Source organism: Ciconia boyciana, chromosome 11 (genome assembly GCF_034638445.1).
Source record: "Ciconia boyciana chromosome 11, ASM3463844v1, whole genome shotgun sequence".
NCBI classification, from domain to species: domain Eukaryota; kingdom Metazoa; phylum Chordata; class Aves; order Ciconiiformes; family Ciconiidae; genus Ciconia; species Ciconia boyciana.
In genome coordinates, this window is record NC_132944.1 from 1913245 (window position 1) to 1936165 (window position 22921).

Sequence of the window (22921 nt, forward strand, 5' to 3'; positions counted from 1 at the left end):
AACAAACTTCGAGCTCAGGCTTGGCCGAAGCCCTGCTCCCGGGAAACGCAGGGAGCGGGGTGGCACCTGCCCGCTTCGCCCGGCGAAGCCCGCAGGGCCGGCGCACGGCGCCTGGCCACCGCCGACAGCGGCCCCCGGTGAGGGGGAGCCTAAAACCCCGCGCCGGGAAAGGGCCGGTGGGAACAGAGGCCCCGCCGCCGGGGCTCCGTGGCGGCCCCCGGCGCCCCTCTCCGCCCCGGCACACGGCCCCGCCCCGCCCGCGGGCGCGGAGCCGAGCGGGGCGGGCGGCGAGGCGGGGCGGGGGCGCAGCCGGCGGGGCGGCCGGCCCGGGCGCAGGATGGTCGGGGAGCGCGGCCGGCGCGGCGCGGCGGGCGGGCGCGATGGAGCCGCCTGAGGGCTGGGACCCGTACGGGCGGCCGGCCCGGCGGACGCAGTGGCTGGTGAGCGCCCTGGCCTACCACTACGGGCTGGACCGCGGCGTGGAGAACGAGATCGTCGTCCTGGCCACCGGCCTGGACCAGTACCTGCAGGAGATCTTCCACCACCTGGACTGCGCCGGGGCGGGCAGGATCCCCGGCGAGGACTTCCGGACGCTCTGCCAGGTGCTGGGGCTGGAGGAGGCGGCGGAGGCGGCGGCCGACCCCGAGGAGTGCGCGGGGCTGTGGGAGGGCCTCTCGGCCGAGCTCACCTTCCGCCAGTTCCACGCCCGCCTCTGCGGCTACTTCAGCACCAAGGCGGGCAGCGCCCCTCGCCGCGCCGTGCCGCGCCTGCCGCTGGGCCGGGAGAGCGAGCACATCGAGACCCAGATCCGCCTGCGCAGCCCCCGCCGCCGCCGCAGGGACCCGGCCGGGCCCGGCGCGGCGGGGCGGCCCGGCGGCGGGGAGGCGGCGGGGCGGCGGCCGGCGGGGCCCTGCTCGCGGGAGTGCTACGAGGAGATCGTGGCGCTGGAGCAGGCCGAGGACCGCATCGCCAAGCTGGAGGAGGAGAACGGCAGCCTGCGGGAGCTGGTGGAGGACATGCGGGCCGCCCTGCAGAGCAGCGACGCGCGGTGCCTGGCGCTGCAGGTGAGTCTCCGACGCCCGGCCGGGGCGGGCACGGCCGCCCGGCTTCCCCCGGCTCTTCAAAGCCCCCTCGGGCCGTGGCTGCGGCCCAAGAGTCGCTTAGGAAGGACGCTGCCCCCGGAAAAGCCGGTGTTAATAACCGCTCCGGCCCCAGGCTGATTTGTAAAGGGAGGGCGGCATAGACCTGGGCTGCTCTTTCACCGTCGGCATTAACGGTTTAGCAAAGTTTGGTTACACGGAGACTTTGAGGAGAAATGTTGTGTTTTTCACCAGTGTGACATTATATACATTTAAGGGATGCACTGCAAACCACCCTGCTAAAATGGTCGATGTCAATTTAACAAACAGACCTGTAACGGCAGAGTAATGCTGCTTTTTCTATAGCACTTGCAGTCAGTTACATGCCAGTTATGCACCGTTGCATTTTTTTTCCAAAGAAAGAAAGAACTTTTGAGTTCTTACTTGCACACGCACATGCAATTACTCACTCATAAATGTAGAAACATTCTAACGTCAGAAACATTAGAAGTGTGTTTTCTGCAGAGGGTGGTCATGAGAGTTCAGAGTTGGAGCCAGTTCTGCAAACGGGCTGATGAACAGTCCCTGGCTCCTGATGAACAGTCCCTGGCTCCTGATGAACAGTCCCTGGCTCCTCTGCAGAGCCCCATTCGTTCTGGGGCTGGTTTCTGTTTCTGCTGTATTGGCTCAAGTGAAACGCATACATACATAACAGCAGTTAAATTATTCTGGCATGAAATAGCACAGAACAGGCAGAGCACCGAAGGGCTGAGTTCACCGGTTGTTCTGGCGGGTCTGGTCAGGTTGGATTTAATACTAACACAACACTCACAGAACTCTGCTCCACGCGTGACACTTCCATTTGGCGTTAGCTGGCTGGCCATCTTCACAACACCCAGCGTGGCAGGTGAAAGCCACCTTTCCCATTTTCATTTGAAAAGTGAAAGAAGTCAGAAGCAAACACGAAGTCACCAGTCAAAGGCCCCGGAAGGAATCAGAAGGACAAAGATGAGAGGTCCAGACCACCACCAGCTGCTCTCTGTTCACTTCTATAAAAAACATAACTGGGAATGTTTTTTTCAGAATACTACTTGCCTTTTGAGGACAGACCAAAGTAACGACATTAAAGCTATACAGAAACTTGTGCAATAACCTAATTTTCCACTTTAACGAGTAGTTTTAAAATTAAATTTATAGATACATATTTAAAAAATACTTTCCAGAGATTGTTTCCTTGTCTCTGTATTTCGCAAAGGTAAGCAGCTTATTAGCTGCTGATCAACTATATGTCATTAAAAACAAAAACCCAACAAAAAACAATCCAGCCATTTTCAGTCTTGATTAAAACGGCAGTTGCTTTAAAACACATTAATTTCTCTCTGCTTTCTACTCCTGTTCATTATAGGTAGGACTGCGGAAAAGCCATGCTAACCATAAGGAAGAGGGGACCTGTTTTATAGGGAGTAAGAGACAGTTAACGCAGAACCACTCCCAGACCAAGTGCCTTCAAAGTGTCCTGAAGGAAGTGGAACTCATCCGGAGCTCCAGGGATGGGCAAATTGAAGAAGCAATTAGGTTCAATCAAGAGCTGGAGAGAGAGCTGAAGAGCTCTCAGGAAGCTCTGGTCAATCTGGAAGACTGCAACCGTAACTTGAAGAGAGAACAAGCAGAAATGAGGAAGAAGGTTGAAGAGGCGAGACACGCCGTCCTCAACAGTCTTGGTAAAGTGAAGGAGCTGGAAGTGAAAGCTAACGAAGTGCCACATCTGCAAATGTACATTCAGCAGCTAGAATCGGAACTGCAGCACTATAGGTAAGTTTGAGTCCGTCAAAAAATGCCTATAAAATCACAGTATTTTGTGGTTGTCGCTTATTAAATGTGTCCAAATACATCTTCTAAACTGTAGCCAGAGGGAAATTAGAAGCTACTTAGCAATTTTCTTGGTAGGGATCCATAACAGAACCAGGCCCGTTCAGTGGGAGGTAGGCCAAAATAAGGATGCTTGATCTACAGAGAGCCGAAGTTACTCCTCAAACACAGCAACACGATGCAACGTAGTAATACTTCAAGAAAGCCTCAAAAGAAATTGCTGACAGTCCTTCAGAATCCATTTCCAACACACTTATTTTTTCACCTTAACTAATATCAGTTCAGACATTTTCTGCTAGGTCAGTCACACATACAAAGCCAGTCGTAATCAGGCGGCTGATCCTCCATTTCTTATGAAAGCTGTTCAACCTGTCATACGAATTGGAGAAAAACACACAAGGCCAACTTCTGGCCAGCACTTTTAAACTCTGCTGCAATTTTATCACTTCTTCACTGACAGAATATGTAATACTCCAGAAGAGAAAAGTTAAAACACTTTCCTAAAACCACACAATAATATAGTGGGAGTCTCAAACAAAAAATACATCATCCAACTAAACCCCACTTTTGTAATAGCATAAATAAATATGTTTCCAAAACTGAGACAGTTGGTCACAAATAGCTCACTGCCTTTGTTGCCTTTTACCTCAGACAAAACTTGGACTCATTGATGGTTACTCAGTGCCAGGCAATTCTGCCCAAGTTTCAAACTGACCTGTGGAATGAAATGTTGTTTTTACTGACCCAAAGTAAAGCTAATATCTAATATTTTTTCCTAGCTGCACCAAAACTAGTATTTTAATATATTGTCTATTCTGAACTCCTTGTCTCTTCCTAAACTTACACTTCCTCCGTTTGCTTATAAGAAGAATTCATAGGGAGTTATTTGTAGCATCATAGCTATTGTACTGGTTTATGAAGTGAGGAAATTCTAAAAATAATCATTTTATCCGGTGTCTTTCTGTAAGCATTGTGCACATTAATACCTGTGTGGTTGCAGAAGATAAAAGCATTTATGTAAACATCTATAGGATTTTAAAAACACTGTGAGGGCATGTGATGTCCAAGATGATTGTCATTTACAGGGATATCTGGATGAAGGATTTTAAAAACACTGTGAGGGCATGGGATGTCCAAGATGATTGTCATTTACAGGGATATCTGGATGAAGGATTTTAAAAACACTGTGAGGGCATGGGATGTCCAAGATGATTGTCATTTACAGGGATATCTGGATGAAGGATTTTAAAAACACTGTGAGGGCATGGGATGTCCAAGATGATTGTCATTTACAGGGATATCTGGATGAATGATACAACTCTTGGTGCTGAGACAGATCACGCTACTTGTCTAGTCTATCAAGTTCTCCCTGGCATGACCACCAAAGACTTAAGATGAGTTCTTGTCCTGCAGAATTGCTTTTCCAAAGTATGATGAAGCATAAAAAATCACCTTTAAGCAGGTAGAGATGAACTAGTTAAAGACAATAAGAAATGTCAACTGGGCCTTTCAGAGCAGGACCTTTTATGGGTTACATCAAAACAAATAGTGTGAGTTTATGTAATTGTAAAAAATGTTCTTTGTAAGATAATATTCATCTGTAATATTTATTTTAAAATTGCATGCTAATTTAAAGTGAGTGTAAAGCTCAGGAATGGTGCTAGACTGAGCATTTGGAAGCTACACCCCTTTTTTAGCCCCTCGGCACATTTAGCACAGGACCAGGCCAGCTTCCACATGCAAGACCCTTTAACAGGTCTTGATTCTATGTTAGCCATAAAGCACTTCCAACTCCCTGTCCATGTAATACTGCTCTTGGCTTAAACAGTTTAACAGCAGAGCTGCTTAATGATGATTGTGACTTGCATGCCTACGGTCATATTCCACAGTTCCGCAGTATATGGAATACCACGTAATTCCACGTAGTCCACAGTGTGGCACAGAGATGCCCAAACTGGCAGAAAATAGGTAAGTTAAGCTGTGCAGAGCTCTGTGTTACTGTGATGAAAGAGCTTAACGCTAGCATGGCTCTCTCTACCCTATGCAGCCATTGGCATCATAGCTTGTCCCACTCACTTGCTTACTTGTGCTACAGATGGCAGGAACTCCTTCTGCTCATAGAGAATCATCATCTCCTGTGGGTGCAGAAGTCCAAAACCCATGGGCATAGTTTGGGTGAGGTGCTAGGAAGTCCGCGTTGAGGGAAAGATGATGAGTTGGCCAAAGCGTAGAGATGGAGGGACAGCTGCTATATCCCCCAGGTTTCTCAGTCAATTGGCAAGTGTATTACTTGTACTGTTACTTAAGTCAGTATGTATTTAATTTAGTACTCCAGTGAGCAGTTTTCTCCATTTCCAATTACCACAAAAAGTTTGTAAGCATGTAAGCAGGATCTAGGTTTGGCAAGAATTAATGCTGCAAGGTAGCAGTGGAAGGAAATGGGTGGGGATTTGAGTATACTGCAGAAAGCATTTAAGGTTGCAGATTTGTCTCCTGAGAATTCACCTTAACTGGCTCGGTATGGCCACTATTTACTTCAGCCAAAGTCTAATTTCTTCCAGAGAGGATCATATTCAAGGATGAGACCGCTCTATGAGTTTTTCATGCTGCTCCTTTATACTTTTGCATTTCTAAAGAAGAAAATGCTTTCTTCTTTTAGGTTCAGATTTTCAAAGCTCTTTAAGCATCTAAGTCCCACTTCTAGACCTTCATCTTACACCAACTTGCCATCAGTTAGGCCTGGAATCACAACAATTACCTTAAATTATAATCCCTAACTCAGGAAACAACACAGTTTGCATCTATTCAGGAAAGCGTTTAAGCACCTGCAAGTGATTAGGTACCCCAATTCAGGAAAACCTTTAATTACAATTGCCTTTTCTGCCCACAGATTCATATTCCTGCAAATTTAATGCAAAATGTTGCTATCAACATCTCTGGTAAATGTTTGCTAACTGAAGTTTGTATGACTTAGCCATTCTCTGAGTACACAGGCTCCTGTATCAGGGTTTGAAATGTCCCTATCACATTACTAGGTTCCGAAGCCAACCTAGTTGACCCAATAGTTTGTCAATACTTCTTGTCTCAAGGTGCACACCCTATTCTTCCTACGCTGGATGCATGTGTCAGGTTTTGGTTCCCTATTTTCTCCACCATTAGATATTTGTACTATTCTTTTTTTTAAATCCCTGGCCATTTAATTAGTCAGCTCAGATACTTTAAAGGTAAATTTAAAGAAATTCCTTTCTGGAAAGCATGAATTCAATTCATTTCAGAGGAAAAATACATGTCACAAGAAATTGCATGCTTTATCATTGCTATTATATCACAAATGCATAATTCACAATGTCAGTAGATGGAAGAGTTTAGGAAGTTATGCAAGCCCCCTTTTTTATGCAGTACTGCCCAGAGAGTTATTCTCATTTTGTACCGGTGCACTTGATTTCATTTTCCCAGGTATAGGACTTCTCATTTGCTATTACTGAAGCTCAGCTTTTTGATTTTTGGACTACTCTTCCAGTTTCTCAAGATGATATTGGGACTAACCTCCAAATTGCTGTCATTCCCTCCCAGCTTGATGTCAACTGCACATTTGTAATTTCTCTTTCAAAAGTTGGAAGCCTAAATGAACATACTGGCTAGGTCCCAGGACAGATTCTGGTGACCTCCGCTTGATATGCTCTGTCCAAGAGCACATCATTAACAGCTATTCCCTAAACTAATTTTTTTCAGTAAGTTTTGCTCCAGCCCAAGGTGACACCGTCCATGTATTCTAATGTCGTCCTATGATTTATAAGTATTGTTTATAAGAATGCCACATAAAAAAATGTTACCTATAATAAAAATGTCACATCTACTGCTTCTCTTTATCCATTCAGCCATTTTCCCTGTCAGAGAAGGAAATTAGATTGGTTTGATGTGAATTGTTCTTGCCAAATAAAAGCTGGCTCTGTTTTCTATACTACATTGTAGGTGGCTTAGAAATTGATTACTTAATAAAGTTTACAGATTTTTTCCTCTTTAATAGCATTGGAGGGCATAACAGAATTTAACCTTTTTTTGATCCCACTGTAACAAACAAAAAGAAAGGTCATTTAGAATTGAAATAGACTTCCTAATGGAGATGTTCACAGAGGTTTTATGTTGCTGTGTTAGCCAGCAGCACAGTAATTACATAGGTCAGTGGAAGGGGTCATAAAATACCAAAAATGCTTCCCATATGCATGGTCTGTCTCCCAAATTACTTAATTATCCATCAGCATTTAGATGTGTTAATGAGTAGGAATCCTTTTTACATGGAATGCAGAGAGGCTTGTTTCATCCCCTCATATTCTCTTAAAAATATGAAGGTAGAGGCCTCTAGCATAATTTCCCCCATTTATTTCTTTCATAAAGTCACCAGTGTTAATTTTTCTAAAAAGTGATGCTTTAAGTTATCCTATATCAGAAGTAGTTCAATTTTTCTTTTCTTTTAGGAGGCAGTGTCCTGATCTTTTCAGTAATTTCTCAGGTTATCATTTACTCTGTAAAATATAACAAGATGGACCAAACAGATCCAAATCAATCATCCAAGAACAGGAGAGGAGTATGGAAATACTCCTAACTGCTACAGAGTCAGCGCTGTTAGGTGAAGAAACAAAAGCCCTAGGAAGGAAACACTAATCCCCAAAAGAAGGTGTATATAGTAGGTTATTTCCAGTCTGAATGATAATGCCTGTTTTATATTTAGGCATTCTAGAACTGTTCTTCTATTTAAAAAATTAGACATTAAATAAAGAAAATCCAGACAACTTTCTGCTTGTCTAGTGTCATCAATATCAACTACTTGCTGGCTGTAAGGTGAAGTGCATCTTGGCAATTTATTTCCGATGGCACAAAATTTGAACAGAGACTGTGGGTGTATATGTGCTGGACTACACAAAAGACTGGATAGAACTGCAGATGATAAGTACGTCCTTGGACGAGAGCAACAACAGGCAGGGAGCAGTGACTGATGGCAGTCAGTGAGAACAATGACAGTCAGGGAACCGAACTCATGGAGGGTAAAATAAAATGTTACTTTGCAGAGCCTCATCTGCAAGAGCACTCAAGCAGATTGTTCTGCATGAACTGATGTCATCTCATTTTATTTCTAATTCTGCTTGTACCTGATATTTTCTTCTACTTAAGACTGTAAGAAGTTATATATTACATAGAAGTCTGCCAAAAACCACAGAACTTTAAGTTTTTCAAGAAGTTAACAGTAACAGGTGAATATGTTCCCATCATATGAAGCTTAGACTACTTGCATGTCTCTAGTTATAGAAGAATCATGAGCTAAGCAAGCAAATCAGATTACTACTAATTTGAAACACTTTAAAGGAACATTTTGATTTCACAAAAAGGGATAATGGAAGGTATTGTTATATATGCTAGAGAGAACTGTACAGAGCAATTTAAATACATTAACTTGACATTGAAGAAAATGTACAGCATCTCCTTCTATGGAAGGACTAGTTTTATTTCAAATGCAAGAATATTCTTTCAATTCTTTTTAACATTAATAATACTTGCTTCCCATAATAATAGTAAAAGCTTTACTTCAAATCTGTTCAAATTAATGCAAGTGCATTTGTCCACAAGGAAGCTTGTACTTTGGTGCTAATTCTGACATTGGAAATGTAGCCAGTTCTCCGGCCTTTTTCAGTGCTGGGCTCTTAGTTACTCAGCATTTATTCTTGGGAGACTTTCCCTGGTTTCTCACTAAATCCTCCCTTTTCATCTGGCTTGCCTTATTTGCTGTGTTTGGAGTAAATCACTGTGAGCACACCAGCAATGCCACAGGTATGGACGCTGCCCATTCACTGGGGTGGGCATGCTTTCGCTGTGGCCCAGGCTTCCTCCCACATCTCTGTGGAGGCACCGTTTGTTGAACCCGCTGTAGGTGTCACTTAGCAGACCTCATTGCACATACCTTCCTGGGGACAGAGAGATTAAAGCGTACTACAAGCCCTGCCATAGTCATCAGTAATAAAAAGACAGTTCAAGCTAAAGGAGTTAGTTTTGTCCTCTCGTACACAGTATCTGACGCATGCAGCTGCCTTTCAAAGCTGTCTCCTGCCCTTCTGTGCATAATTTGAATCATGCTAACCCCTCCTATGCCAGAGAGATTATTTTTTCCCCAGAAGGTGTGCAGTCAGTGTTTCTGCAGCTACTCTCCCTCAAATCAGTGCCTGGAAATTCAGCCAGCAGCTTGGTGGCCCCCCCAGTGACAGCCGTGCACCTCCCTCCCTCCCTCCCTCATCTGCCTGCATCACACCTCTCCGGCTTTATAGTCTTTCCCCAAGGAAATGGACACCTTTTACTGCCCAAACTTTCTAGGTGATGCAACATGTTATCTATCTCATCTTATGCCAGCAAAAATCAAAGATTAATTTCATACACAAAGATAACTTTAAATTAAACACCTACTCCCCCCATGCCTTTCAAATAATTTCATAAGACTGGACTCCCTGTTAGAGGCTAGGCCACTTTGAAAGCACGCCTCCCAGAACAACGTCACTTCCTCGCTGTCATTGCAAGAACCAAAATCAAACAGAAGTGGTCCTAGCTCATAATTAGCTGTCAGTTGCAACCCTCTGGATTACTTGGGGGAGCTCCTGTATAGCACCTTTCTATCAAATACTTGCAGTATGTCACTTTCTGCCATAAAGGCTTCCTAGGTACCTTCTGCCTGGTGGGCCTAGCTGGCCAGTGGCAGGACATCACTGCTGTGTACTGCTGTTGCGCTCAATTTATAGACCTTAGAATTGCATTAACCTTGATATCATCCGTCTGACAGATCCTGACACTTCAGATCCCACTGCATGCAGATACAAGCACAGAAAACTCAATGCATTGGGGTTATTCTGGGAATGGAGTTACCAGCTTGACAAGACTGGGATCTATGCATCTCTCTTGACCTAAAAGCCAACTCACATCAGTGTAGGAGAGCTGCATGAAAAGAACAGTCATCTATTACCAAGAAGAACGCATCTGTAAACCAAGAGTTTGTAGCCTCCTGTCACAAAGTGTTACAGGTGATACGAACCTCTCTGGGGAGCCAGGAGGAGCGTGCCTACACAGTCACGCACTTGGCCTCTCGTTTGGTTCTTGAGCAAACCTGACAAGTTTGTAGCCGCTCCTATGCAAAAGAGCACCTGCAGGAAAGGATGCTTGCTGGAGCGCTCCAGTTTTCCCCACCTCACTGAAAGGTCCCTGTATGTCCCGGTCCTGCTGCGCTGCTCTCTGCTCATATGCTCGTGTGATCAGACCTGTTGAATTCATTAGCAGCACTCCTTTGCTTACAGGAGTAACGAGAACGTAACTGGCCAATAAACCTTTTACTGGATGGAAGTTTGCCAAACCTCCCTAACAGATGCTTTGAAGAGCCAGCAGTGTTTTAAAAACTTACTTTTCCTTCAGGTCAGTTTTGTAAGACAAAGTAGTAATACATAATCTCGAAGCGTAACCTGTGGCTTAAACTTGGGGCTTCTATGTTTACCTCCCTGGATGTCAAAGATATTGACAAAAATCTGAAGTAAAAACACCAGGGGCGAGACCCTGAGAGGACCAGAGCATTGACAAGTGCTTCAGTCAGGCACTTCAACACACAGTTAATATAAAGTACTCGATGACTCCACTGAGCCCCTCCAAGAATAAAATTAAAACAAATCAACCAACAAATTAAAACAAATCAACCAACCATATCTCAAGCAGGTTTAACGCATGTCATTTTTGCTGTCAATTCACATAAGTTACTTTGAAAATCAAACACTGCTGATCATCTACACTCACGCACAAGCAGAGAATTTTGCATTCTTTTAAGCTTGTTATTCTGCTGGAGGAATAAAAAGGGAAGAAATTTTATTTTTTCTTCATAAATTTACTTCGTGAAAATGAGGAGAGGAGGAGTTCTACTAAAGCAATAAGAAGCAATTATTTACTCTCTGCTCCTCATCTCACTTTCCTTCAGGATACAAAATAGACAAGGTAGTCTGTAAGATAGATGCTGATAACCCAAGTTTTCAAACAGATTAAACTAATTTGTTCTGCTAAAATAGTCTGCTCTCAGAATATGGAAGGATTAATGATCTGCAGGGGAGGAGGCCTTATCTCTTGAATACATCCCAAAACCGACAATGATGTGACAAGATGAGTGAAGTCACCCTAGAATAGTTCAAGGGAAATTTGCCTATGTTATGCTTAAAAAACAAAACAAAACTCAACAAAAAGCCTTTTTAATTTATGCACTAGGAAAAAAGCACGGAATCATGAAATCTGGAAATGCTAGAGGGACCAGCCCACTCAAACCCGTCCTTCAATTTGCAAGAAATATGTTCTGTTTCAGCAGCTTTCTTCAACCAGTTGTCTATTAGAGTTAGCCAGCCAGAGAAAGAAATTAATCTAGCCTTTAATAGATGCACAGGCAACCATTCTATTTCATCATTAACTCTCAAAAAGCTCCTCCATGTAATATAAATACTAAATTATCTGGAGACCTGGGGAAATATCTAGAAAGTCAAATTAGTTGACTCCGTGACTTCACCGGGAACTTGCCATAATGCAAACCCACAGCCAAACTGAGTTCTTCAAGCCCATCCTTAGGATAGTACAGGCAAAATCAAAAGATTTTAGATACCATCATGTTACTTAGGACACTGCCAGGGATACTTGCACACAGGTAGATAGTCAATCTGTATTTAAAACTGCCTAGAATCTAAGCAGGTTGGGGGATGAGCTAATAAATGTGACTGATGTTAGGAAATACAATATAGGCAATTTCTGAATTTTCAGAATAACTGACACGAGACAGTTATTTAGCAGTACTGCAAATATTTGCTGGAGTTTGTTCTGTTTACCCGTCTTCTCACCGCAGTCAGAATTCCTGCTGAATCACTGGCCATGTTTACTGTACTGTTCTCTTCCCTTCGTTCTCCAGTACATTTTTTCAACTTTATCAGCATCTCATCTGCCTGCTTAGCAGAATGATTAAAATCCAGACTCATATTTGCCTCTCTACTGCTTGGCTTAGGGTATTCTCTTTGTGATACTCAGCATATTTTCCTGTATTTGCTAGATTTGCCTTGCAATCTGAATGTCAACTATTCAGAACTGTAGCCACTGAAACAACCTAAGAAAAACTGCAGTCACAACCTAAGAAAAATGCTGCCCTCAAACTAGAAAAAAAACTAGAAAAGAATGCCCTGCATTATAAGTAAAATCTTGATTAAATGCATCTGATCTTAAAGCTTCACATTCTGAGATAATTGTAAACTGGAAACTCAGACTGAGATTTTGAGGGGGGAAGAGGGGAAGAAGAAGGGCAGGAGGATCAGCTGGTCAAAGTATTTGCTTCAGTCCCTTACAGAGAAGAGATATTTCCCCAATTCCAGATGTGGAACCTCCCTGTGTCCTCAAGTCAAGCAACCTGAAAGTTGTAATATATATCAAGAGGCTGGCTTTAGTTGTTATTTACAGAGATCATTCTTTATCTATGAAAAAAGGAATTTTTATACATTTTTATAGCTTTTCATAATGCCCATCTGAAAATCTGACAAATTCTGACAGAAATTAATAGATATATGTATCCGTAAAGGATCACAAGGTTGCAGCTCAACTTCAAATGTAAAGCATGGAATGAAGCTTGATCATTATGGCAGATATCTGTATCACAGACTGTATTCTGCTTGCTAATGCCATTTCACGTAGGAATGTACTTTATGAAAAGACGACGGTTGGACAATAAATGTCAAACGTAAGCTTTGAGCATGACACATCTTTAGAAATTTACTTCTGCATAACAAGTAACTTCAGCCTTCACGGCATCGTTCTTAAAACCACTTGAAAAATAAGGTGTAGAGGCTGTGATTGACTGTGTGTTGCAGTCCCTCCTTGTTTGTGGGAAAACATGTTATCTGAAGGGCGCCTGAGCTTCAAGTGCTAATTGCCATCACATCACACATCATCCATTTCAAGAAAAGAGGTGCCAAGTGTTAGGAATCAGGTTGCAGTGGAGAGACCCCAAACCTTTCAATAAATCTACAGAATAAAATCAGGCCCTGTGCTTTGTTTTGTCAAGTCTCTTTTCACAGCAGAGTGTTTCAGGGAAGGTTCATGATGTCACATTAATCATAACACTGAAAAAAATCTGGTATTCACAGCACATCTGCTCTGCTTTTATTCTCTGTACTTGACCCCATCACATGTCCTTGGCATTAGTTCACATAACATAAAAGTATCTGGAACTGCATATGTTGAGGTCAGCCAAGCTTAAAGCAGAACGTTGTCAGGTTTAAGCTGAGTTCCGAGTATGGTATTTTCACACTCCTGGAGCTGGTAGGTCTAAGTAGCACTCTGCTTAGCAGAAAATTACACAAACAGTATGAGCAGTCAAAGCAAGGCTGATGCTTATGAAAATTGCAGAAAAGTAGGTATCCTACCCATCTCTGTGTCAGCAAATATCCGAAGGTGGGATTTCCAACAGTATGTATGAAACTAGGGGTACACCTATATTTTGTGGTGCATCAATGTGTTGACTGCCAGCGAGCCCGCTCTGGAGCGGAGGGCAGGGTAGCTGCATCAGCACAACATCCTGAGCACCCCACGTCTGAGTGCTGCAGAGCTGCACAGCGCAAACACCAGCTCTTTGGAATTAATTCAAGTGATTTTACACTGCGCAACATAGACATACCCTTAAAAGCACGGGTCTCGTAGATGTTCTCTACTGCAGAACAAAAAGACATCAAGGTGGCTGTTTATAGTGGTTTAATTTGGTGGCCTGACGGATCTGACGTGAATGAGGTAAACAGATGGATGACTCCCAGTTACAGCAACTGCTCCAATTTAACTTAGACCCAGGCACAGTACTCAGGCTGAATAGTTCATTGTCCAAAAATATAGTTTGGAAACAGTTTAAACTAGTTGCATATTTAGGTTGCATCAGGCAAGATTTCACATAGACAAAAATAAAAGGAAAAGCAGCAGAATTGTGGTCTTTTATTTGGATGTTTTCTTGCTGGAGTGTTTTGATTTTTCCTTTCTGAATGACATTAAATCAGTGTAGCTAAATCGAATTTCAAAATACCATTTTAATACATAAAAGAGAAATTAAACCAAAATGAAATATTTCATTTCGTGTTGAAGAAGCAGTTTCTGTAGATGCAAAACATTTTTTCCTCAGATTCCTAATTCAACCAAACAACAACAACAAAAATTTGACCAGCTACAAGCAAAAGCTGGTCCTTTTCTGAAAGATCTATGTTTCCATTAATGCATGTGTACAGCTCTGCTCAATTTCCAACACTATCCCCAGTCCCCATGGACAATTCCTTTAGCAGAGGAAAAAGAGAAAACAAGAAAAGAGTGCTTTTAGCTTATATCGTCAGAAAGACTGTGTATCTCCATACTGCTGAAGCCCTGGCTGTGATGTGACTGGTTTTGCAGAAGAAGTCTTCTGGCTGTGAAATATGAACAGCACTGACAGGACATTCCCAGGTGAATGCACTAGCTTTGAATGAGAGACCTTTCAGCGTAGCCAGGGGGCTAGTATCTTTCAGAAATACAGCAGAATTATATACTGGGTCTACTTCTGTGCTGTCAGTCTTACGCTTGCTACTTTTCTCCCTCTCCTGTTGTTACCTACCTGCTTTGCTTTCTTTGGTTTGGGGTTTTTTGTTCATCATGATTTCCAGTTTCCGAATGATGCTTCAAATGCATTTAAAAATAGGAAACATTAAAAAGTAAATAAACCTTTTTAGGTAAATACTATGCAGTATATGAATGATCTAAGCTCCGAGTTCACATCAAATAGTCATGATTAAAGATCTAAAATCCTGAGAGTTTTGAGGTGTTTAGACCTGTACTTCATATAAATCAGAGAAACTGTCAGTCCCTAAGGCTTGGCACTTGTGAAGTACTAAAAGTCATTTATACTTAAATTGCAGTTCTCCAACCTTATCAGTTAAGGCTCTGCTTCTGCAAACAGCACTGTCTTGCATCGAACGAGTCTTTTCTTTGAGTTGGGATACAGGTTACTTATAGTCTAAATTACCTCTTTATTAAATTATGTTCTTTTTAGAACAGAAGATTATTAATGCCGGAAAGGTAGCAATTCTTTCTTCCTCTTCCAAGCAAAGTGAGCTTTTCTGTGGCAGGCTCCCATGGACTAGCTAAATTAACAGATGCCTGTTTCATGAATGAGCATGAGGCACGGTACAGAAGTCACCAGGAAGTAATTGATGCTTTGCTGCCTCGTGTACTCAAGTCGAAACTTTAATTCTATTAATCTGCATTTACCTGTCATTATATATAGGAAACAAACAGAAAATAACCCCTAAACAAAGCAATGACTCCATAGGCAGAGCCCACAAAAGACACGCAGCGCGCTCCAGTTTATCTAGTCAGTCCCTGGAAGGCAAAGCTGAACCAGCAATTTCTTCCCTTCATGTGGCTCTATAAAGAAAGAAAAGGCCATGCTGAACAGGAGTGGGGAAAGAAAGAGCAGTTCTGCTCATTACCGTGAAAAAGGAGCTGTCAAAGTGTCACCTTCTTTCATCCTTCCTCCCTTGCCAGCCTTTTTTTTGACCGAGGGAATGGAAGCTGAAATCAAACAGTCAGAATGAATGATGAAACTGCGTAGTTTGTACAAAACAAAACAAGAGGCTGTTGAGAGAGGTAAAAAGGGGGCCCATCCGAAGGCAGCAGACAACACTCAGCTGTTGGTTTCCTTGATTTCATTATGACAGAAGCTGGTGCTTGAACAGCCACGGTGGGAAGACAGACCCCCTTCCTTTTACATCTCTAAACACAGCCTGTAAGGTTCCTGCATGCATAAAATGAACTGTAATGCGTGGATATTTATCCTTCGTCAAAGGGAACAGGATTAGTAGGACGACCAGTGTAATGGCGATCTGAACCATCATCAGTCAGGCTTCAGAAAGGGTCAGAGTACTGGTTCAAAATAAAGTTTTAATACTGGCAACAAGGATGGCTAATTTTAATTAACTGCTATGTTGGAGGGAGAATGGTATAACAGCTCACAATAGGCAAGATGAATGTGAACTGGGAGAGCTGCTGAAATATGGAAAGAAAACCATGTACTGTATTGTTTCTAAAAGCAGGCTTATGAATTACCCATCGATTCAACATGCAGAGGCCCGAGGTCACTTTCAGGTGTTTATTATTTTCAGTGAAGTTAAGCAAACCAATGCTTTTGAATGTTTGGTTTGTGTTTTAACCAAGCTTAAAATAAAGCAACTTTTCAAAGACAAAAATCCTCCCAGCACCCTGGGAACACATGCTGCTTTGACCATGCTTATGAAAATGATAGTTTTTTTCCATTGCTTTATAAATGGAAGTGTAAAACCATGATCTGGTCCAGAATATAACATACAAAGTGCCAGGTCAGAGCTGAGTGCTATAAAACAGGTGTAGAAAAGTTTATGTGGCTTAGATTGTGTATCCTTACGTTTAAAGGGCTTCCCCTCCCCCCAATTAAACAAATGCATACTGCATACATCATTCATGTACTTAGTGGATGATATGCATTATAGATCTTCTATTTTAAAGAGGTTAATTTGTGTTAAAATAAAGGGTATGCTGTCATACATTAAAAAACATGATCTATCAAGATGTTTCTATCTCATTAAAAACACTCCAGAAGATACCATACTTCAGAGGTGAGTCTGGATTAATCTCTGGAATTACAAGCAGTAAAGTTCCACCTCAGTAATTTGATTCATGTCTCAACTAAAAATGCATTTGAATCACAAAGCTTAGATTCAGATTCAGATCAGAACATCCACTGTCTGAGGGGCGGCTGGATACGTAACTTCAGTTTTATCCTAATTCTAACCATGACTGGTAGTCTGCCTTGGTTAGTACTTGAAAACATGTTTTGTTTGGTCTGTATTTTAGTTAGAAAAATGTGCTTTATGTATCATGTGGTGAGGAAAGCCACTTTAATGTGATTATCATTTGATTTTTAGATAAAATAATAATGAAAATAAAAAATAAACAATGCCTCAATTATTCAACATGTTAAGAACAAGGACCAACTGAAGAATTGCAGAATGATCTTAGGATACTGAGTGACGGGATGATGGCAGGTAATACCTACCGTGTTAATGAAAACTGATGCACTTTGGGGAAAAAAAACCCAACGAAACAACAGTTCCAACTTCAGTGGAAGAGATAGAGTGATGGACTCTGAGCTTATTATAACTGCTCAGGAATTGTATCTTTGAGCTTTATAACTCTATGGATGTAGCTGTTCAGTTGCTGAGTTGCAGTAACAAAAGCAAATATAATATTAAAATTTATTAGGAAAGGAATAGAGAACAAAACAAAGAAAACAATTATGCACATTCATAGAACACCTGTATCAGAAAAAGGAAATTATGATCCTTCCACCTAAACCAGAATAAAACTGGAAAAGGCATAGAAAAGGCAACAAGCGTGAAAAAAAGGCATGGAAACTATTTTAGCCACTTGCAGATGTGGAAAAGAGATAGCTGAGGAAAGATGTGAAAAAGGTCTATGAAATTTTCATTGGGATCAAGAAGATGAATAGGGAAGAATTGTTCAGTCTCTTCCAATGCAAGAATTATGAGTCATCACATGAAAGCAGGAGGCAGGTTCAAGCAGACAAAAAAAAGTGGTTCTTACACAGCGGGTAAAGCGAGCTGTGGAGTACCTCCCTGCAAGATGCTTAGCTTGATGAAAGGTTACCTAGATTAAGAAAGCAACTAACATACTGATTTACAAAAAAACCACTCTTAGCGGGTATTAAATAGAAAGATGACATCTCTACCTGCATCACCAAGCAAATCTACACACATACTGCAGAGTGAAAGGCCAGGGAAGGACTAAGGATGCAATAGGGTATGTGAGTATCAGGGGAAATGTATATGTAAGTATTCTCTTTGAACTTTTAATATACATAAAATGACAAAATATAGTTTGATTTCAGGAGGTGTCATTGCCTTGTCTTCATCTGCAGGAATCCTAGGTTATTGGTCTGAGAATCAAGCTTACCTCATGCAACTACAATTTAGGAGGACCCATGCTCTAAGCTTAGCCCTGACTCAGACTTAAGACCATAGCTTTGGAAGAATCATTGATGTTTTTCCTTCACATCAGTTTCCCCATCTAAAAAGTTAAAATTATGACAACCACAGAAGTAGGCAGCTGTTACCCACATCAGTTAATGGTTCTACAATTACCTTTAAGATAGGAAAAGATTAACTACAAGCTTACAGATTCTGTTTAATTCTTTGTGTATCTAAATGAGAGGTTGTTGCTACAAAATATCACTGATACCTGGAGATTAGCAGGATTTAAAATGGATGAACTATTACTCTGGTAAGAAGAATTTCTGAGTTACTGTGATAAATATTAGCTAGCATTTTGGAAAATCTCTGAACCCTCTATTTCAGTGTGAGAGCCAAATTCTGACTCTCAGCTTTAGATGAAACTTTCCCATTAACAACCTATCACAGGATTTCTTGCACACTCCTCCTAAGCATCTGCTTGTGGGACATAATGAGTAGGATGCAGGATTAGATAGCTGAGGAGTCCAACCACAATCTAGTATGGCAAAACCCTGCACAAGTCCCTCCCTTTAGGTCATGCTTTCACATTCTAGACTCTGCTTGACGGATGCCTATTGTCCAGTCTCAAATCACTTAATTCATTTCCATTCAAATCACAGAAGTTCCCCGCGGAGCTGGAAACCAGCACACACTATTCAATGTAGATGTCAGGTTTTGTGTAAGAGACAGCCATACCAATATTGCAAAGATCCTTTTTATCCGTTCATGCCTACAGCAAAATTTAATCTGAAAAGCTAGGCTTAGAGTTTCTGACATGCTGGCACAGCAAATATTTTCCTACATAATTTAAAAAGATCATTTGTAAGAGTGTTGGCCCAGTGGTTATCAACACAGGCTGAGATCTGGGGGCAAGCAGAGCATTTTCAAAATACTGTATGTTTATCAGAAATAAAATATGTACTTTAACATTTACATTTATTTGGCCTTCATGCTGTTCGCAGCTGCCTGTCATGGACATATGCTGGTATTTCTCTGTTCACATTTTCTCACTTCACTCCAAGTTGCTTGGTATGTGCATATATGTGCAATATTAAAGATTCTGTTCAATAATTTAGAGGGCTAAATTATAAATTCAATAATTTAGTGTGATACCTTACATTCACCATGCATATGCAAGTGCCTCACCTATATCTGCCCATAAATGCACATCTAACTTGGTTTGTCATACTCTGTTGGGGCTGTCAGGGAGAGAAAATTATGTTCTATAACCCTGGAAAGAGGGATTTTTCTCATTTCTAGTCCAGGTAGCCCTGAGATAGAAACACAACATTATATCTCATTGAAAAAAGGAACAAAGAGGTTCTGAAATGTATTAATGGGGAATCCTCCCTTCCTTTAAAACCCCTACAAGGGTGTAAGAATAGCCTGACTATACAAATGGAAGAGAATCAGACTGGAATAGCTGTCCTGTAAAACACAAAGCTTAAGTAGATTACATGAAACAAATTATTAAATATACAGCACACATTCAGACCACTTGCATTACTCACTTAATATTCATGAGCAAAGCAGTCATTCCAAACTTAGACCAACAGCATCACTTAGGAATACAATGAGTTTGATTTTAAATAGTACTGCTGCTCCCATAGCAGTAGGCTTCTATTAATAAATACACTATGACGACTCAAACTGTACTTATTTCGACCATTGTAATAACTCATGTCGCCAGAATAATAACTATTCTGTTTTAAATGGTAAGATGAGCAGGTAATGTTGCGTAATAGATCTTGTTACTTTGTTCTGTGCAAATGTGGCCAAGGACTTATGTATATTTTGAACTCTGACATTAATGTTTGTTATGTCAGAAATCTATTATTATAGAGGTTACTGTGTACTTGCCAGAACCAAAGATATAAAATACAGGCCGTATCCTGAATATTTTAGTCCTAGATAAATGTATATGTCAAAGGAGCATGATGAAATTACCCATTTAGATTATTAAGAAAATTCTCATTTAAAATCTATTACACATCAATGTATGTCTTGGAGAAGTCTGCATGCTGTGTATTCTAGAGAACTCCATCATGAATATCAAATACAGACAATTGAAAAAGCAAACAATAATTTAGAAGAATTACACTTGGACTAGATGATAGCTTTAGGTTCTTTCCAACTGAATTATTCTATTCTACAAGGAGAATTCTTCAGTTTTGTAAACACTGCATTGTAGTTTTCCTCTTCAGGAAATTTAATTTTTAAAAATAAACCATGTTTTATCAGATCACAAAATTGCAGGTCTAATCCCAAAAAGTTTTCCTTTATGGATTGTTTTGTGCTTTTAAGTTAGGGAACTTTTTTCCATTGTTATAGGTGCTGTGCTGGCAAATAAGTATAAATACATAACAGCATATCCGGCTCTACTAAAACTTAGAGATGTTTGTTGTTTTATATATGATGCTAAAATCGATCTCTAGAGCACTTTTCAACTGGCCACAGACCCACAGGGAATGAAGAAGCATTTAATTAAAATAACCTAAATTTGGATTCCAGAGCCGTTGCTCAGGAAATGAGCCCATGCACTGGATGAGATTGGTCTGATGGCAGTCTGAGATCTTTGTCTGCTCAGATGCAATCTTTACAATTCAGTGGGACCACAGCAATAGACAGAGCTTGGAAATAGTAAACGTGATTTCTTTCTTAAATCCTCCACGAGACCTTTGGGGCCTTCCTATGCACTGTACATAAGCGTAGGCTGGTTTTTATTATACTGCAAGAAGTGGAGGTGTTCTGTCTACTCGGCATGAATTACTGTCAGCTGTTTGTCTACTGCTCCGGGGTCCCTTAAAGTAATAGGCTCTAACCCATGCCGGGCTCGTTTTTCAGTGTGCAAAGAGAGCCAACATTGAGAGAACATCGGCACTCTGCACAATTTAACCACAACACTATCATTCTCAATGGGGAGGAAAAATACTGTCAAAATTAATGATACAGTTCTGTGAAATTGTGAAACTATTTAAAAACTCAGATAAGTTTTTACATGTCTATAAGGATAAGCTTTTATATGTCCATTACAACACCACAGAAGTCCATATGCATGCTCTGTGTGTGGAAATTTCAAAATGCTGATTATTGGAACCCGGGAAAAGATTGCTCTAGACTTCCTCTGTGCCTGTATTTCTTTTTTGAAGCATCCACTATAGCTCCCTGTCAGAGACAGGACAGTGGACAGGATGAAATTCTAAGCATAGTGTGGTCATTCCTAAATTCTCATCTTCTTATATCCATTTAAAGATCAATACATTCTTGTAAGCCTTACATTTTGTTTGGATTTCTGTAACTTGTTACTATATGGAATGGTGATGTAACATCATGAATCATACTCAAATCAGGCTCTGAGTGGCTTAAATCGAGCCACTGATATCATTTTCACGATATCAAATTTGGGTTCTAGAGGATGAAGCTCCAACTTGTGGGCTTATCTCTGTTTAACAAGGTACGGACATTTGATTACCATTTTTATTACAGGAGCAACTGAAAATCCCAATAATAATTGGGTCCTCATTCAACTTCATAAACAACCTCTGCTTCAAGTCACTTCCAAAATTCAAATCAATCCTTCATAAAACTGTCTTTGCTATTTTAGAATGCAATAAAAACTGGACCAAGGTGAATGTCACATCACCCTGGGGTTCTCTGTAAACATTTGATCGCTCAATTTAACTTTCACACAAGCTTGTATCTGCTTAATGGATAGGACAGTGGGCAAACAAACAAGGACACGTTTGCTATGAATGTTTCACGAATGCTCTAAATGCACAAGTTTAGGAAGTGGTTACATCACATTACAGTCGTGTCTCTGGGTTTAGAATGTACAGGGAAATCCTCAGTCCTTCTCCAACTTAGGCTAACTTTTTTTTTTTTAAGATAGGTGATATGAAATACAGGAAAACAATACATTTCCTTGATGTAGTAGCACTAGCAGAATGGAGATAAAACCCTATTTGATCTCTCGAGTTTTGAGCCTAAAGAACATGACAGCAGCAGAATTCAATTACAATTTCCTAAGCACAGAGGTATCAGTTCCCCCTTTGAGTTATCCAGGAGGTCACACTGATGTTAGCATGAGTAAGTCACATAAATCCTGTCCACGCCAGTAGCACACATCCCTCAGACTGGGAGGTGCTGGCACAACCTATTTCATGAGCAACAGTGTCACTGCGGACTGACTCTCTTCCCTGGTTTTGAAAACAAATACAGTTAGTTGCAGAAGTAACAGACCCCAAAATTTCAAATGTGATGGGTATGGCTCTGCCGGGTTACCAGATATGTACTGGGAAGGTAAGATACACTGAATATTCCAGTTGTCTCCCTCTAAAAACATGGGTTAGTCACAATCAACACTGCGACGTGCACAAAGCAAGCATTAAACAAGCAGCTCTTGTTTTACCAGCCCAGCTATCAGAGTCCTACATCTAGGTATCATTTGCAACAGTGAAGTTATAATATACATTCAACTGAATAAAAGTAGATTGTCAATGTCAAATTGCACATGGCCAGAAAAAACTGTTTCCTAGAATCTTGTACCGTCTAGGTTGGAAAATACAGCAATTGAAACATTTCCACAGAATCGAATTGCCTGGACTTGATTAAAAGGCTGCATACAAGAAACTCTTTTGAAATAAAGGAAGGCATTGAAGTTCTGCCGTAGGTCAAGATTTTGCTAAGCCCTTTACTAAACAGTAATGATGGGGTACTCTGAAGTAACCTTTGATCCTGCATGGCCTTTCTAAGAACTGAAGTAAACAGTGGTCTTAAGGGATACTGGGATCTTGCATGCATGCCGTTGTGTCTCTCCTACGCTGCTATAGACCTAAGAGCCTAAATTCCCATTATTCTGATAAG

General features: G+C 41.3%; 1 protein-coding gene across 1 annotated transcript in view; it reads left to right on the forward strand.

Annotated features, from left to right (window-relative positions):
* The first annotated feature begins 380 nt into the window (after positions 1–380).
* The window catches only part of EFCC1 (EF-hand and coiled-coil domain containing 1), a 53539-nt gene continuing 30998 nt past the window's right edge, over positions 381–22921 (forward strand). The window contains exons 1-2 of the mRNA XM_072876155.1: positions 381–1064; positions 2485–2891. Coding sequence (XP_072732256.1) covers positions 381–1064; positions 2485–2891 — 1091 coding nt within the window. The remainder of the gene's footprint in view (positions 1065–2484; positions 2892–22921) is intronic.